The sequence below is a fragment of the Oncorhynchus clarkii genome, chromosome 5, assembly GCF_045791955.1.
Source record: "Oncorhynchus clarkii lewisi isolate Uvic-CL-2024 chromosome 5, UVic_Ocla_1.0, whole genome shotgun sequence".
Lineage (NCBI taxonomy): Eukaryota > Metazoa > Chordata > Actinopteri > Salmoniformes > Salmonidae > Oncorhynchus > Oncorhynchus clarkii.
In genome coordinates this window covers 60,740,243-60,760,032 of record NC_092151.1, presented here as the reverse complement: position 1 = coordinate 60,760,032, position 19,790 = coordinate 60,740,243, and the positions used below count along the sequence as shown (strand labels likewise).

At 39.6% G+C, this 19,790-nt stretch overlaps 1 protein-coding gene across 1 annotated transcript; it reads right to left on the bottom strand.

Moving 5' to 3' along the window:
* Positions 1–10,375: 10,375 nt before the first annotated feature.
* On the bottom strand, positions 10,376–18,948 carry LOC139410137 (nuclear receptor 2C2-associated protein-like). Its single transcript, XM_071155581.1, has 5 exons — positions 18,823–18,948; positions 17,359–17,449; positions 16,093–16,198; positions 15,850–15,917; positions 10,376–10,728 (listed from the first exon to the last, which is right to left on the bottom strand). Exons 1-5 carry the CDS (start codon positions 18,858–18,860, stop codon positions 10,606–10,608), a joined length of 426 nt encoding a protein of 141 aa, XP_071011682.1. The 5' UTR covers positions 18,861–18,948; the 3' UTR covers positions 10,376–10,605.
* Between the last annotated feature and the right edge of the window lie 842 nt (positions 18,949–19,790).

Here is a 19,790-nt window from a genome sequence, read left to right as displayed (position 1 = left end):
GAGACCAACTGTTATTGCGAAAATAAGGTAGTTAAAGAGACTATTCAACAGGAATCTGTGTGTAGTCTCACCTGGTGTCCATACTAAGTGGCTACTGAGTACTCATGCTGAAAAACAGACACATGAGGACAAACAATAGAAGATAATGTCATTAGACTTTTACATTACCAGATCACAAATGAATACATAAATACCACTTGAAGCTTGATGACGACCTGATCATTGGACCTGATCATCATCATCAGTTGTGTAGTGCTAAGGCAACAACTGGTGAGGTGTCAGGTTCGCCTCTGTACTTAAAAGGGTGATAAATCAAACTCCGAAATGCTGCAGAGCTGCTCGCAGACGAGGTAGAAACACATATCCCACAAGGAAGAGGTGGAAAGAATTTGACAGGTCAAGGTAGCCTTCTTCCTCCAAACTGTGCAGCAATTTGTAGTACTGACATGTCACAGCACTCCAAACATCTCTCCATATGCGTTCCACTCTAACAGAGAGAAAGAAAAGGCTTTTGTGTGGTGGGGGGGAACCTAATCCCTGTGGTCCTGTGGTCCTCCGCCATGAATTAACCTGTTTCATTATGTACGCATTACCAGTTGATGAAAAACAATTCCAATTTCATACATCATTGAAAATTTGTAAGAATAAAAAAGTTAAAATAACATATTTGATGGAGACATACATCTTAGTACCTTATCAATTTATGATTTGTATCAATGTGAACAAGAAAAGCCCACATGGGTCATCCATGCCTTAATGGCCCTGACTTTCTTGTCTACGGTAACTCTTCATATGACATATCAGAATAGCATTCCCTGAGACATATTCTGTTCTTTCATCCTTCTGTAAAAAAAAAGCTAACCGTTACACGTGAAATATGATTATATATCGACTATGAAACAAAATAGGACATGGCCTGCATATGAGTTGCCATGAAAGAAAGTTCAATGAATTAAACTGAAAATGTTCGAGAACAGGCATTTGTAGATAAATGTTTTTGGTTAGCTTAAGAATAATAATTGCATGATTTATCATTCTACGGTGTGTATGTACAGTTGAAGTCGGAAGTTTACATACACCTTAGCGAAATACAGTGCCTTGCGAAAGTATTCGGCCCCCTTGAACTTTGCGACCTTTTGCCACATTTCAGGCTTCAAACATAAAGATATAAAACTGTATTTTTTTGTGAAGAATCAACAACAAGTGGGACACAATCATGAAGTGGAACGACATTTATTGGATATTTCAAACTTTTTTAACAAATCAAAAACTGAAAAATTGGGCGTGCAAAATTATTCAGCCCCCTTAAGTTAATACTTTGTAGCGCCACCTTTTGCTGCGATTACAGCTGTAAGTCGCTTGGGGTATGTCTCTATCAGTTTTGCACATCGAGAGACTGACATTTTTTCCCATTCCTCCTTGCAAAACAGCTCGAGCTCAGTGAGGTTGGATGGAGAGCATTTGTGAACAGCAGTTTTCAGTTCTTTCCACAGATTCTCGATTGGATTCAGGTCTGGACTTTGTCTTGGCCATTCTAACACCTGGATATGTTTATTTTTGAACCATTCCATTGTAGATTTTGCTTTATGTTTTGGATCATTGTCTTGTTGGAAGACAAATCTCCGTCCCAGTCTCAGGTCTTTTGCAGACTCCATCAGGTTTTCTTCCAGAATGGTCCTGTATTTGTCTCCATCCATCTTCCCATCAATTTTAACCATCTTCCCTGTCCCTGCTGAAGAAAAGCAGGCCCAAACCATGATGCTGCCACCACCATGTTTGACAGTGGGGATGGTGTGTTCAGCTGTGTTGCTTTTACGCCAAACATAAAGTTTTGCATTGTTGCCAAAAAGTTCAATTTCGGTTTCATCTGACCAGAGCACCTTCTTCCACATGTTTGGTGTGTCTCCCAGGTGGCTTGTGGCAAACTTTAAACGACACTTTTTATGGATATCTTTAAGAAATGGCTTTCTTCTTGCCACTCTTCCATAAAGGCCAGATTTGTGCAATATATGACTGATTGTTGTCCTATGGACAGAGTTTCCCACCTCAGCTGTAGATCTCTGCAGTTCATCCAGAGTGATCATGGGCCTCTTGGCTGCATCTCTGATCAGTCTTCTCCTTGTATGAGCTGAAAGTTTAGAGGGACGGCCAGGTCTTGGTAGATTTGTAGTGGTCTGATACTCCTTCCATTTCAATATTATCGCTTGCACAGTGCTCCTTGGGATGTTTAAAGCTTGGGAAATCTTTTTGTATCCAAATCCGGCTTTAAACTTCTTCACAACAGTATCTCGGACCTGCCTGGTGTGTTCCTTGTTCTTCATGATGCTCTCTGCGCTTTTAACAGACCTCTGAGACTATCACAGTGCAGGTGCATTTATACGGAGACTTGATTACACACAGGTGGATTGTATTTATCGTCATTAGTCATTTAAGTCAACATTGGATCATTCAGAGATCCTCACTGAACTTCTGGAGAGAGTTTGCTGCACTGAAAGTAAAGGGGCTGAATAATTTTGCACGCCCAATTTTTCAGTTTTTGATTTGTTAAAAAAGTTTGAAATATCCAATAAATGTCATTCCACTTCATGATTGTGTCCCACTTGTTGTTGATTCTTCACAAAAAAAAACAGTTTTATATCTTTATGTTTGAAGCCTGAAATGTGGCAAAAGGTCGCAAAGTTCAAGGGGGCCGAATACTTTCGCAAGGCACTGTACATTTAAACTCAGTTTTTCACAATTCCTCACATTTAATCCTAGTAAAAATGTCCTTTCTTAGGTCAGTTAGGATCACCACTTTATTTTAAGAATGTGAAATTTCAGAATAATATTAGAGAGAATGATTTATTTCAGCTTTTATTTCCTTCATCACATTTCCAGTGGGTTAGAAGTTTACATACACCTAATTAGTATTTGATAGCATTGCCTTTAATGAGTTTAACTTGGGTCAAATGTTTCAGGTAGCCTTCCACAAGCTTCCCACAATAAGTTGGGTGAATTTTGGCCCATTCCTCCTGACAGAGCTGGTGTAACTGAGTCAGGTTTGTAGGCCTCCTTGCTCGCACACGCTTTTTAAGTTCTGTCCACAAATGTTCTATAGGATTGAGGTCAGGGCTTTGTGATGGCCACTCCAATACCTTGACTTTGTTGTCCTTAAGCCATTTTGCCACAACTTTGGAAGTATGCTTGGGGTCATTGTCCATTTGGAAGACCCATTTGAGGCCAAGCTAAAACTTCCTGACCAATGTTTTGAGATGTTGCTTCAATATATCTACATAACTTTCCTTCTTCATGATGCCATCTATTTTGTGAAGTGCACCAGTCCCTCCTGCGGCAAAGCACCCCCACAACATGATGCTGCCACCCCCGTGCTTCATGGTTGGGATGGTGTTCTTCGGCTTGCAAGCTTCCCCCTTTTTCCTCCAAACATAACGATGGTCATTATGGCCAAACAGTTCTATTTTTGTTTCATCAGACCAGAGGACATTTCTCCAAAAAGTACCATCTTTGTCCACATGTGCAGTTGCAAACCGTAGTCTGGCATTTTGATGGCGGTTTTGGAGAAGTGGCTTCTTCCATGTTGAGCGGCCTTTCATGTTATGTCGATATAGGACTCGTTTTAGTGTGGATATAGATACTTTTGTACCTGTTTCCTCCAGCATCTTCACAAGGGCCTTTGCTGTTGTTCTGGGATTGATTTGCACTTTTCGCACCAAAGTACATTCATCTCTAGGAGACAGAACGCATCTCACTGTCCTTACGAACCACATAGAATATCATTACAGCGGTATGTTATCTATGTACCTAACATTAGTAGTTATAAATCAAACTTGCCAGTATATTAACTATAGGCTAACTACCCAATGTTTATTGACTTGATTATTCCCGTCATTCTTAGCTTAGCTAAATGGTATAGTCATTGTGCGTTCTCAATGGACATTCGGGGGCTTTCGTAAATTCGCTCTGGCTATCTACTCCGATTTCAGAGCACTGTCGTTAAGAGTTTCCCCAGAGACGCAGAATAATGAATTTATGAGTGCTCAACATCCGTTGAATATGATCGGTGTCAGTAAAGATTGGCAAAAAAAAGCGTAATTAAATGGTTGCCAGCAGCACAGTTACAGCCACCAACGCTCTGGTTAACATGAAAACTGCCTAACCAGCTCTGCTAGAATGAGTAAAATGGTCAGAGTGGTCTCATTTGTGTCTGAAAGTAGCTAGCAAGCTATCCAACGTTAGCTTGGGTGCTTGACTGCCGTTGTAAGGCCAGAATGTTCAAATCAGCCCTACTCCTCAGTCCAAAAGTCCAGTGTGCACTCCGAGAGCGAAACGGTCTGAATTTACAAACGGACAACGCTCTGAATTTATGAGCGCTGGCACTCGATTTAATTTAAGAACACACCCAAAGTCGAAACATTTCTAACTAGTCATTTGTTATATGAAATAGCTAGCAAGAGGTTGCATAGCAACAGCATTAACTACCTGTAGAGAAGGCAAAGTGCAAGTACGCTCAACTGAAAGTTCAGTTACACTACAATCAGGGTGTGGAAATGTTATGCCCCTTAGATATTAATTTAGATTCGTCCAATCCTCTTATGCTGTAGCCTACTCCTGACCGTCACCTTGTACAGAGCCATGTTTTCTAACAGAAACCCTGAAGGTTTCATTTTTCGTTTCTCGGAATAGAAACACCATAATATTAATCAAATTAAGCCACATTTCTTCAAATCTTTCTCATATACTATGTTTAAAAAGAGGTTTTAAATTCTCTGGTAATGCCAATATGGAAGACTGTCAAATGCTTCTCAAAGATGCCCTCTGGTGGTCAAACTAGCACTAACTCACATTAACAGAAAATAAATGGCCGACAAATAAATAACGTGCCACAGAATCCTGCAGCAGCCTGCAATGTGACACACATTTTAAAGGAGGAATCACTGTAGTTGGCTCTGCGGGAGGCGTCTCAGGACTTGGTGGAGGTACAGTATATGTTCCGTAAGGGTTTTGGAGAAGATCCGGATGCCGTCGAGGTAAACAAAAATGAACCGATTCAACATATCCCTAAGAGTGTCATTGAACAAAGCTTGGAAGACAGCCGGTGAGTTCGATCATCTGAAGGGCATGACTAAATACTCAGTGGCTACTCGGAGTGTTAAAGGCAGTCTTCCATTCACCTCCCTCCCTGATTGTAAGCGTTGCGTAGGTCCAGTTTGGTGAAGAATTGTGCCCCATGGGCCATCTCGAAGGCGGTGGACATCAGGGGTAGGGGGTAATGATTCTTAATTGTAATCCTGCTCAGCCCTCTGAACATGAAGAAGAAGCCTGCACTAGCTGGGGATGTAGAGGAGCTCACAATATTAAGTTGCAAATTAATGTTGTCAATATAATTAAAAACCTATACAGTAGACCTAGCTATAGGTTACCTGCATGCATATTCTACAGTGTAGATTGCTCCTTAACTTGGCTCCTCCCAGAGCTGCATATCTGTCTGGGAGAGATGAGCAGAGATAAATGAATGTTGTTACTGCAAAAGTAGCTATGATTTCTTTGATGTGCGTTTTTGGACAGCCCAGCAATATAGCTACTGTAAAGTAACAAATGTCTACCTACATTTATTATCCTTAGTAGTATGCCTTAGTAGTATCCTTAGTAGTATCCTTATTATCCATTAGTATGTAAGCTTTTGCTTTGGAGTCACCAATTACTTCGTGTAGCACTAGTCCTGGAAGGGACCTTCTAAAGTGCTCTTGCAGTCGATAAAGATGGCTAGTTAGCCAATACGTACAGGCTCTCAGTTAATTTTTCAGTCACTGCAGAGATAACCATACAATAATATAGCTAGGTTTACCAAAGCTATGTATGGTTAAGACAGGTATCGTTAGCTAACTAGCTACTTAACGATAGCTGTTTAGCTACCGTAGCTAGCTAATGTGCAGCCAGCTAAAGTTACTAGCGAGCTGGCTTGCTAACGTTAGTTAAAGTATTCGCTAATGACCACTTTTAACATGAAGTTGAATCTCCTGGTCCTCCATCTTATATGCTATACTGTATACAGTACCAGTCAAGTTTGGACACACCTACTCATTCCAGGGTTTTTCTTTATTTTTTACTATTTTTCTAATTTGTAGAATAATAGTGAAGACATAAAAACGATGAAATAACATATATGGAATCAAATAGTAACCAAAAAATTTGAGATTCTTCAAAGTAGCCACCATTTCCCTTGATGACAGCTTTGCACAGTCTTGGTATTCACTCAACCAACTTCATGAGGTAGTCACCTGAAATGCATTTCAATTAACAGGTGTGCCTTGTGAAAAGTTCATTTGTGGAATTTCTTTCCTTTTTAATGCATTTGAGCCAATCAGTTGTGTTGTGGAGTGACAAGGTAGGGGGGTATACAGAAGATAGCCCTATTTGGTAAAATACCAACACCATGTTATGGTAAGAACAGCTCAAAGAAGCACAGAGAAACGATGATGAAACTGCCTCTCATGAGGACCGCCACAGGAAAGGAAGACCCAGAGTTACCTCTGCTGCAGAGGATAAGTCCATTAGAGTTACCAGCCTCAGAAATTGCAGCCCAAATAAATGCTTCACAGAGTTCAAGTAACAGACACATCTCAACATCAACAGTTCAGAGGAGACTGCGTGAATCAGGCCTTCATGCCCGAATTTCTGCAAAGAAACCAATAGGAAGAAGAAACTTGCTTGGGATAAGAAACATGAGCAATGGACATTAGACCGGTGGAAATCTGTCCTTTGTTCTAATGAGTCCAAATTTGATATTTTTGGTTCCAACCTCCGTGTTTTTGTGAGACGCAGAGTAGGTGAACGGATGATCTCTGCATTTGTGGTTCCCACCGTGAAGCATGGAGAAGGAGGTGTGATGGTGCTTTGCTGGTGACACTGTCTGTTATTTATTTAGAATTAAAGGCAGACTTAACCAGCATGGCTACCACAGCATTCTGCAGCGATACGCCATCCCATCTGGTTTGCGCTTAGCGGGACTATCATTTGTTTTTAAACAGGACAATGACCCAACACATCTCCAGGCTGTGTAAGGGCTATTTTACCAAGAAGGAGAGTGATGGAGTGCTGCATCAGATAACCTGGCCTCCACAATCACCTGACCTCAACCCAATTGAGATGGTTTGGGACGAGTTGGACCGCAGAGTGAAGGAAAAGCAGCCCGAAAATGCTCAACATATGTTGGAACTCCTTCAAGACTGTTGGAAAAGTATTCCAGGTGAAGCTGGTTGAGAGAATGCCAAGAGTGTGCAAAGCTGTCATCAAGGCAAAGTTTGGCTACTTTGAAGAATCTAAAATCTATTTGTTTAACACTTTTTTTGGCTACTACATGATTCAATATGTGTTATTTCATAGTTTTGATGTCTTCACTATTATTCTATAATGTAGAAAATAGTAAAAATAAAGAAAACCCCTTGAATGAGTAGATGTGTCCAAACTTTTGACTAGTGCTGTATAATTACATAGTTACAATGGTTTAATTAATGTAAAAACGTTAGCAGAAATAGTCAGAGGGACTTCCGTGTTATTGTCATGTGCACCACAAATCATGTTCGGGTTGCAACACGAGCTGGACATTTTTTCTTCGATATTTCCTCTCTCGACGTAATCCGCGTTAAGTGACGGACTGAGACAATATAGTAGATCAGTCAAACATAATCTAATACATTAGGAAGTTGGAGAGAAGCATGATGATGTTGCTATTTAATCCGATACATAGTGTGAACAGAACATATAAAAGCACTCCTTGCGACCTAAAGGTAACAATTAATATTTGTATACTATGCCATTGAGACTTTACTATTTTGCATGAGCTGATGGGGAATGGTTTTCCATCATTTCAGTTTTGAAAATTAAGCCAAACAGAGAGATAATCAGAATATAGAGCATTTGTTCCATATTTTTTCTTCTGCTGGCCAGAGCTTACTCTATATGGTCATATATATTTTGATGTTGATTCAAGTGACCATGGATGGTAAAGATGGTGATGAGATACCAGATCTTGCAGCCAGTATACACATGGTCTCAGATGATGGCCTAGCAGTGGAATTCACTACCTTACCGTCCAGAGTATGGGTTAAATGGTATGACTGTCAGTCCTACAACAACATATGTTGGTTTTAAACGCTCTATAGGATTTCTCATACAGTAATCACACTTGTCAATTTGTCTACAATAAAGGGCTGCACCATTTTCAGTTTGCCTAAATTGTCAAATGATTATAGGCATCATGCAATCTCTGTATTGCTCCTTGCTACCAGGTGTGATGGTGACTACAGAGAACATGGATTTGGATGCGAGTTTGTTAATACTCCAACTCCCCCATTAATAGGCAGCGTGGGAACGAGGTCACAGTCCGACCAGCTACTTCAAATGAAATAAAATCAAATCACATACACATATTTAGCAGGTGTTATTGCGGGTGTTGCGAAGTGTTCCTAACTCCAACAGTGCAGTAGTATCTAACAATTCTAATTGAGACGGTAAGAATGGCTTTCTGAACTCAGAAAAAAACAAACAAGCAAAATACCTTAAAACACTGCTGTGTATACTCATTCATAATCCAATAGGTAACGCACTGTTACAGGAATGGCCCAAAATGACCCCTCTGTAGTTTTCTGTACTGTAGGCTTACTATATTAGTATATAACTGAGGGAGATTGAAATATTATGCATATTACTTGGTATAATATATGGACAACTAAATGTACATAACACTGACCCTTTATACTGATGTCTCATCTGTTTTGTCCATCCATCAGCTAGCTGCTCAGGGGAGGTCTCAGGTGGCTACAAACCTGAGCAAAGGTGAGAAATGTCCACTGACCAATGGTGCAAAGACTACAATTTGCCTGACTTGTGTAGCATGGTACAACCAGCATGATCACTATGACTTGTGTGCTGTGTCCTGTGTAATAATATACTGAACAAAAATATAAACGTAACACACAACAATTCCAAAGATTTTACTGAGCTAGAGTTGAAATCAGTCAATTTAAATAAGTTAATTAGGCCCTAATCTATGGATTTCACATGACTGGGAATATAGATATGGATCTGTTGGTCACAGATACCTTAAAAAAAAAAGTAGGGTCGTGGATCAGAAAACCAGTCAGTATCTGGTGTGACCACCATTTGCCTCATCCAGCACAACACATCTCCTTTGCATAGAGTTGATCAGGCTGTTGATTGTCGCCTGTGGAATGTTGTCCCACTCCTCTTCAATGGCGGTGCGAAGTTGCTGGATATTGGCAGGAACTGGAACATACTGTCGTACACGTTCATCCAGAGCATCCCAAACATGCTCAATGGGTGACATGTCTAGTTAGTATGCAGGCCTTGGAAGAACTGGGACATCTTCAGCTTCCAGGAATTGTATACAGATCCTTGTGACATGGGGCTGTGCATTATCATGCTGAAACATGAGGTGATGGTGGCGGATAAATGGCACGACATTGGACCTCAGGATCTCGTCAGCAGCATTTGGAGGGAAAGCCATGGTGGATTGCCTCCTGGAAAACATCAGGGACATTTCTAGACACGTTCATTGAATTCAATGGTTAGTCATATACTGGGTGGTGATTGACTGTAACCTGTCTGTTATGTCCTTGTGTAGTGTGTCTTAGGAGGCAGATCCTAGTGCTATAGCATGGGAGCGGGAGAGTGCATTGACCCTGGCCAGCTCTGGAGGCTATGCAGTCATAGTGAAATATCTTCTCCAACATTCAATAGATATTAATGCTTATGACTGTGTAAGGTTGTAAATGATATCATTAAATGGTGTAACTAACTGCCCCAGGACTCTTGATTCTTTCAGAAATAACACACATCCTATTAATGGATGTCTGTCATGTTTAATAAGAATGGTGGTACCCCTCTCCTCTACGCTGTTTGCGGGAACCACATAAGCTATGCCAAGGCCCTCTTAGGTATGATGCTTCATACCCCTACACACGATAAATTAATTAAAATGAAGGTAATTTCCAAAACCAAAGTACTGTAGTCATCTCAGTGGCACAAATAAATATGGTAATGTGATTTTAATTCAGATAGAAGGGGCAGACATGAACATTGAGGCAGATTCTGGGTATAGTCCAATTGCCCTAGCTGTCACCATCAGACACAAAAAGGTAAGCACCCTCTCAAATGTTTTGTATATTAAGGACGTTTATGTGTAATTTTTTTTACGACAATCATACTAGGTTTAAATAACTATTTCTAAAAAATGAAGTGATTGTAAACAAATAAAAACAAATGGCTTAAGAATTTTACAATGTTCATTTGGAATGGCAAATCAAATAAGGCACAAGAACATTTCAATAGGCATGTGGTTACGTGACCTTAAAGCCTGTAAAGCTGCAATAACAAATCCAGATTCAGAGTCCTCCTTTATCCCCTTGTTGTTTCTGTGATGCAAGCAGGTGACCAACTAAAAATGTCCTCACCAAAAATAGTCCGATATGGTTCCCATTCCAAAGTTCATGTGGGTGGTACAGTCTTCCAGCAGTCATGGTATTCAATGTTACTACACCCTCTTTCCCTATAGGTCTCGCTCTCTCTCATGAAGAAACAAAAACGTCACAAAGCTCTTTCCCCCAGGACATCCAAGGAGTAAACAATTATTCGCCCAAAAAAGTCAGCACTGTTCTCAAACACTATTTTTAGCCTGTGCACCATGTGGGCCTCCTGAATGGGAAAGCTGTGGGTGTGGAGTTAAGAACCAGATAAGTAGAACTGCAGTGGACAATATTGTTTGAAAGCTGCTTTGTGTACTCTATGTAGCATTAAAATCAACATTTCTGTATTACAGTATCCAGTGCCAGGCATAACTTTTCTGTACTATTACAACTTGTATACAACTATTACAAGACTAGTTGAGGTAGCTTGTACATCAGGCTATCTCATGCTTAGTATGGCCACATTTAAAAATACCAAATGTGGGACAAAGGGATAATTTTGCAGGACATTCGCGGCAGTGTAGCCTAAATTAATAGATTGAGTGGGTGTGTCAAAAGGAGTGGGTGTATGGAAAGTGAATCAACTAATTGGGCAGATTTGTTGCCACTCAAGACCGTTTTGCGTGGCTGATTGGGCTGCACGACGAGTCGATAAGTCAGCGACCAGTGCACTGGTGTTGTATCGACGAGCCTGCCAACTTGAATTGCTTCCTACTGGATATCACGGTCACGTCGTGGCGGTAGCTAACGTAGCCATTTTTTTCTCCCACATGATTTAATTTCATGTAGGATAGCAGCCTACACAAGAAACAACTAATATTGATAACCATCTAGATGTCATCTTGATACATACAGTCTACTACTCAATGAAGAGGGCATGGATGGCAACAACACCGAGAAACAGTGCCCTTCGCTCCCGCTTGACAATTGCTGCTGTGCGGCAATGGCGTGGGAACTACCTACCTTGTAGCCAAATATGAGGGGGACAGTTACAGTAAGCACACACATACAACACATGAAGCAACAGTACACCCATAATCAATACTTTTAATAAAGAAATAAACAATTGTCAGTTTTATAACTGAAAATGTAAAAATGTTTGTGCAAAACTAACAGTGAAATACGTCTCATCCTCTGGCTTAAAAACAGAAGTCCAAACTCTCGCGGTATGGTAGCTCAATGTACGGGAAGTGTCGTGGTAAGAGAGAGAAAAAAAGGCTAAATCATAACTGCCTAACCTATAGCAGCCTGCTTGACACGCCCACTACTTTCCTTTTGACACACCCACAAGCCCATTCTCCAGTCATATTGGGATGCAGCTACCCCCTTCTCAGTTTAGCTGGAGTTTAGACTGAAAAGATATGACACTGGCATACGTCTCACGGTGCGCTTAATATCAGAACTCAACAACGATTGGAGAAGTGTTTAACATCGCTAGTAGCGTTGCAACAGTGTTGCAGTTCTTGATACAAACAGGTGTGCGTGGCACCTACCTCCATACCCCGTTGAAAGGTGCTTAAATATTGCCTTGCAAAAGTATTCAGACCCCTTGGATTGTTTAACATTTTGTGTTACAAAGTGGGATTAAAATGAATTGTCATTTTTTTGTCACCTATCTACACAAAATGCTATCAAAGTGGAAGATTTATTTTAATTCATCGTAAAAAATGAACTAAAATACAGTCGTAGCATAAGTATTCTGCTCCCTTAGTCAATACATGTTTGAAGCACATTTGGCAGTGATTACAGCAGTGAGTCTTCTTGAGTAGTCTCTAAAAGCTGTTTGTACACCTGGATTGTGCAATATTTGCCCTAATATATATATATAATATATATATATATATTATATAATATATATATATATATATATATATATATATATATATAATATATATATATATTATATATTATATATATTATATAATATATATATAATATATTATATATTATATATATTATATATTATATAATATATATATATATATATATATATATATATTATATAATATATATAATATATATATATATAATAGTCAATATAAATATAAATTATATATATATATATATTAATTATATATATATATATATATAAATTATATATATATATATACACATATATATATAAATTATATATATATATATATATATATTAATATATATATATTTATTATATATACATATATATATATATATATACACAGTGCCTTGCGAAAGTATTCGGCCCCCTTGAACTTTGCGACCTTTTGACATATTTCAGGCTTCAAACATAAAGATATAAAACTGTATTTTTTTGTGAAGAATCAACAACAAGTGGGACACAATCATGAAGTGGAACGACATTTATTGGATATTTCAAACTTTTTTAACAAATCAAAAACTGAAAAATTGGGCGTGCAAAATTATTCAGCCCCTTTACTTTCAGTGCAGCAAACTCTCTCCAGAAGTTCAGTGAGGATCTCTGAATGATCCAACGTTGACCTAAATGACTAATGATGATAAATACAATCCACCTGTGTGTAATCAAGTCTCCGTATAAATGCACCTGCACTGTGATAGTCTCAGAGGTCCGTCAAAAGCGCAGAGCATCATGAAGAACAAGGAACACACCAGGCAGGTCCGAGATACTGTTGTGAAGAAGTTTAAAGCCGGATTTGGATACAAAAAGATTTCCCAAGCTTTAAACATCCCAAGGAGCACTGTGCAAGCGATAATATTGAAATGGAAGGAGTATCAGACCACTGCAAATCTACCAAGACCTGGCCGTCCCTCTAAACTTTCAGCTCATACAAGGAGAAGACTGATCAGAGATGCAGCCAAGAGGCCCATGATCACTCTGGATGAACTGCAGAGATCTACAGCTGAGGTGGGAGACTCTGTCCATAGGACAACAATCAGTCGTATATTGCACAAATCTGGCCTTTATGGAAGAGTGGCAAGAAGAAAGCCATTTCTTAAAGATATCCATAAAAAGTGTTGTTTAAAGTTTGCCACAAGCCACCTGGGAGACACACCAAACATGTGGAAGAAGGTGCTCTGGTCAGATGAAACCAAAATTGAACTTTTTGGCAACAATGCAAAACGTTATGTTTGGCATAAAAGCAACACAGCTGAACACACCATCCCCACTGTCAAACATGGTGGTGGCAGCATCATGGTTTGGGCCTGCTTTTCTTCAGCAGGGACAGGGAAGATGGTTAAAATTGATGGGAAGATGGATGGAGCCAAATACAGGACCATTCTGGAAGAAAACCTGATGGAGTCTGCAAAAGACCTGAGACTGGGACAGAGATTTGTCTTCCAACAAGACAATGATCCAAAACATAAAGCAAAATCTACAATGGAATGGTTCAAAAATAAACATATCCAGGTGTTAGAATGGCCAAGTCAAAGTCCAGACCTGAATCCAATCGAGAATCTGTGGAAAGAACTGAAAACTGCTGTTCACAAATGCTCTCCATCCAACCTCACTGAGCTCGAGCTGTTTTGCAAGGAGGAATGGGAAAAAATGTCAGTCTCTCGATGTGCAAAACTGATAGAGACATACCCAAGCGACTTACAGCTGTAATCGCAGCAAAAGGTGGCGCTACAAAGTATTAACTTAAGGGGGCTGAATAATTTTGCACGCCCAATTTTTCAGTTTTGGATTTGTTAAAGAAGTTTGAAATATCCAATAAATGTCGTTCCACTTCATGATTGTGTCCCACTTGTTGTTGATTCTTCACAAAAAAATACAGTTTTATATCTTTATGTTTGAAGCCTGAAATGTGGCAAAAGGTTGCAAAGTTCAAGGGGGCCGAATACTTTCGCAAGGCACTATATATATATATATATTTATATTTTTTTTGTCTTTTCTTTTTAATTTTCAAGCTCTGTCAGGATGTTGGGGATCATGGCTAGACAGCTATTTTCAAGTTTTGCCATAAATGTCATGCAGATTTAAGTCAAAACTGTAACTTGGCCACTCAGGAACACTCACTGTCTTGTTGGTAAGCAACTTCACTGTAGATTTGGCCTTGTGTTGTAGGTTATTCTCCTAATGAAAGGTGAATTCCTCTCCTAGTGTCTGTTGTAAAGCATACTGAAGCAGGTTCTCCTCTAGGATTTTTCCTGTGCCTAGCTCCATTTGATTTCTTTTTACCTAGAAAAACTCCCCAGTATTTGCCGATGTCAAGCATACCCATACCATGATGCAGCCACCACCATGCTTGAAACTAGGAAGCTGATCTGTTGGATTTGTTCCAAACACAAGGCTTAGCGTTTAGGCGAAAATATTTATTCCTTCGCCATGTTTTGTTGTAGTATTACTTTAGTGCATAGTTGCATACACGATTCATGTTTTGTCATATTTTTATTCTGTATATTTGTACTCTGTCATTTAGTCACTACAATGTTGTTGATCCATCCTCAGTTCTCCCATCACAGCCATTGAACTCTGTAGTGGTTTTAAATCACCAATGGCCTCAGTAACATCCCTGAGCAGTTTCATTCCTGTCCTGCAGTTCAGAAGAATGACTATCTGTAATGGTAGTTTAATAAATAATCCACATTATAATTATTAACTTGATCATGCTTAAAGAGATATTCAATCTCTGATTTGTTATCGTTACCCATTTACCAATCACTGCCCTTCTTTATGAGGCTTTCAAAAAGCTCCCGGGTCTTTATAGTCAAATCTTTGCTTGAAATGTAATACTTGACTGAGGGACTTTACAGATTTATATGTATGGGTGACAGAGGAAGGGTTAGTCATTCAAAAATCATGTCAACCGCTATTATTTCACAGATTCCATGTAATTACTTATGTGATTTGTTAAGACAAATTTTACTCCTGAACTAATTTAGGCTTGACTAAACAAAGGGGCTGAATACTGATGCAACGGCTATATTGGTGTTATCGACATGTGTATTATACATTTTTGTCACTGACAGTATTTTGTGTAGATTGTTGCCAAAAAAATGACAACTAAATCAATTTTAATTCCACTTTGTACCAATAAAATGGGAACAAATAAAAGGGGTCTGAATACTTTTGCAAGACACTGTATCTTATCAAAAGTACAACGTGACTGCAAAAGATAGGTTGGAATGTCTGACTGAAATACTGGACAAATCAACCTTTTTCGTAAATGTGTTTTGTTTGAATTTATTGATAAAATGCAGGACATGATTGTTTGGTTGCGGGACAAATGGCCAAAATGCAGGACTGTCCAGCACAATCCGGGACATGTGGTCACCCTATTCACGCTATAGAAACAGGAGATTGGCCCGTAGGGCAGGAGCCTTTCTGGCTCGGACAAGGCTTACTTACCAACTCATTTGAACTGGTATGATTTTTAGAGACATTTAATAATACATTGAAGGATATTTGTAGTGAGCTGTTGTCTTCAGGGTAGAAATGTGTGATTTTTGCCAATTCTCCAGCTTTTGGGCTTCCTGAGGGGAAAACAAGTAGAAACATTTTCAGGATTGTTGACATGGACAGAGTCTGTCTCTTTTTAAAAACATATATGTTATTAAAGCATAGTATGACAATGTTATAATACAAATCATTTCAAATCACAACTTCATTGTGATACACTTACTAAAAGAGTGTGTGTGTTTGTATTACCTTCCAATCTGCATGTTTTTCCTGAAAAGCCTCCTTGGAACTGCACCTTTAATTCAGACACTCTGACTGGCTGTGGGAATTCAAGAGTAACCCACTGAGAATCACCCTGTAAAAAGGGAAAGTAGTGACAGTGTTATGGGGTAGCCAGAATATGGTTGAGCATGACTGTATGTCACATATTATTATTATGATGATATTAATTGTTTCAACCAGAGCAACCAGTACATCTTTCCCTAAAACTCAAAAGGTTCGGCTGCCATAATGTTACATACAGGGATTAAAAATGTATCTAGGCAAGTCAGTTAAGAACTAATTCTTATTTACAATCACGACCTACCCCGTCCAAACTTTAACACTTGGCCAATTGTGTGCCGCCCTATGGGACTCCCAATCATGGCCGGTTGTGATACAGCCTGGTATTGAACCAGGGTCTGTAGTGACGCCTCTACCATTGAGATGCAGTGCCTTAGACCGGTGAAGATGTTGCTGTACTCCTAATACTCCTAATTCCATTATCCCAAATGACAAATCGAGAATAATGAAATACTGCTGGTTTTTAATTAAACTGCCTTTTTCGTCCTCATGCTAGGTTAGCTAGGCTAAAGCAACCCATTGGATTCCATAGCAACTCAACCAAATACTACACATCACATTTTCATGGAATCCAATGGGCTGCTTTAGGCTAGCATGAGGATGAAAATGGCAGTTTAATTCAAAACTAGCAGTACTTACATTTTCTCAATTTGTCAGTTGGGATAATTAGGAGTACAGCGATATCTTCCATCCCTGGATTGAGGTTATGTTTTTTAACCTTATCCCACACTGGCTCAACTGTGCCTATATTATTGCAGCAGAGCGTTTTGACCTGTAGGGAAAGATGTACATTGTTGAGCTTAGGTCAAAACAATTCTGGCTATCCTATGTCATAGGGTGGCTACTAGTTAGCCTCTGGCAACAGGCTTTCACCTCACCTTTGTGAGCATAGGCTAAGGGTAGCCTAATAATAATACTAGTATTAATATCATAACCACATAGTGCATCCTAATGATCTCTCCTCCAGGTGTGCACTCAGTCACTACTCCCCATCAATTGAATTAGATTAATCTTGGCCTGGGATAGATCCATATACCAGTCATTTACTTTCAAATTCATGAAGGGAAGTGAACAAGTGCACACTTCGTGGGGAAGGAGGCAATAGAGGCGCACGAGAATGTGCCGATGCTGGCCCTTTTGAGGTATGCGCGGCTATATTGTGATTGTAGTTACCTGGTCAGAGTTCCAGCAAGTTTCTTCATTTGAGTCAAACATGTACTTCTTCCCAAATTGCTTGACATCTCTGTTTAAAACCGAGCTTACTCTGTAAAAAACAAAAAAGACACACAGCAATTTTACAGTCATGACATCATCATGCTGCAGCAGGACTGCTACATGTTCCTTCTAGGATGTTAAAGAGATTTCAGCATTGAGCTTAGCTGAGGAAGCCTCGATTCCATTCTCTTCTATCGAGGCGTAGTTGGTCCGAGGACCTTACATGTTCTGTTTAAAGGAAATTTGTCTCTGGAAGTCAAAACAGCCACATACTCAATCTAAACTTGAATCAATTCTCAATTGCGGTATGGTTCTAGAAACATAAATCCCTCTACTTTCAAATCACATCAAAATAATGATTATTTAACAGAGTTGCAGCTGACAGTATTTCCAAAGATTTATATAACTAAACCAAGATAACGACAGGCTGTGGTCTTCCAGTGGGCAAAACAAGCAAGGAGGGGTCAGTGCTAAGCAAGAGCTAGCGAGATCCTATTGGCGTTATAGCGTCATCTGCATATATCCGTTAGGGAACGCCTACTTTGAAGTGAGCGTGTGCAATAACTCAGTTCGCCTTTGCACTCTTTCTAAACAACGCGATTTTTTAAAACACTTTTGCAAAGGGTAAAGTCTACGAACCTTAGTCCACTCTATTCATAATAGATTCCAGTTTGTGAACATCAAACTCTATTGACATCAAATGTTTCAATGAAAATATTTGCAGATACCATCTTCTCCAACTGCCCGCCAGTGGGCTTTCTCTCACTATCATATTTGGTAGCGAGTGAAAACGCTAAGCGGATGCTTCACACTATTTCTCAGATTCAACGCCTTTGTGGCGTCTGTCTTCCGACACGGGTGTTAGGAGCCGCAGTTAGCAAAACTCCCCCATACAGAAGAAGCCTTCATCGAATGACTGTAAAATGATGGGACTGAGAAGCTGGCAACAACATTGGATCAGTCGATTCTGAGAACACTTACATGTACAACTGCGGGCCTTCCGCGGGGTTAATTTGGACGTTTTTATTAAAAGTATGACTTTTTCCTCGTTGGTCATACTATATAAAAATATTAAATTGGCCCATGCACATTCGCACAGAGTTGAGCGCCACAAATTAGGAAAAAGTCGGAGGTTCGATTCGATAAAAGTAACCTATTAAGTATGAATTTGAGCACTGGGTACAGGACCTTTTTACAAGAATAGTCTGATGGGGACAACGTTGTAGCTAATTCCGCGACCTCAATTCGCCTCGATATACGAGAACTGAGTTCAGCAAAATGTCAGACGATTATTTGGGGGGCTAACACAAACACGTTTATTTTTCACTGTTAATCGAATGTGGCGACAAATCTAAAGGTATAACATTAGATATCTTGCCCGCACACAGTGTGTTAAAATGCCAAACTAACACGTTTTCTTACCTGCTCTGTGTTTCACAGCAAATCAATGAAGACGCCATGTCTGATCTCACAACTGAGGGCAAGTTGCCGTATTGTAATAGAGATTAAGCTCTTCTATGTACGACGGTACTGGCAAAGGACTTCAACACGATTAACCCGTTCTCCACTAGATGGCAATCGTGTTCCTTTCTTTTTTTCATATCTCATCCATGGCGCTTATATCAAAGACAGTACAGTATGATCGGCTAAAACTGATTCTCCAATATAAATCCCTGATCGCAGTTGGAGTCGACGTTGGGGAGCAAAGCTCATGCGTAGAAACGGTCGTCTCGCGCAGAACTGCGCATGTGCACGCCGTCAAATCAAAGGCACACCTTTCACATAAAGTTTTTTTTTTTTGACAAATGAAAACGTGTCAGTTCGTCACTTTCACGAGGTTGGAGTAATAACATGTTCAACTACTTAAGACATTGGCTCGAATATACGCTGTCCCTTTATATTTTGAGAAAATTAACAATTTAGGAAGAATTGTTCACTTCTCTCAATGATTTCTCAAACCACGACCTGGTCTGTTATACAAGCGGTCCCGGAAGTCTTGCGATGTTGCAACTTCTGGGTTTATAAACTCTGTGGAAAAGATGTTACAAGGTCAGCGCTAAAGGACATCCTCCTTTAAAAAAAAGCTGCAAGCCCCTCAAGTAATCTAAAGTTTCTAAACAAGCATTTCAGTTTGCCACTATCTATTGCTAACTTGCAGGCCCAGGGCTAAATCTTAAAGGCTGTGCCAGTTAAACACAGGCAGTTAAAATCAAATGTATTTATAAAGCCCTTATTACATCAGTAGATGTCACAAAGGGTTTATACAGAAACCCAGCCTAAAACTTTAAACAGCAAGCAATGCAGATGTAGAAGCACGGTGGCTAGGAAAAACTCCCTAGAAAGGCAGGAACCTAGGAAGAAAGGAACCAGAGTGGAACCAGGCTCTGAAG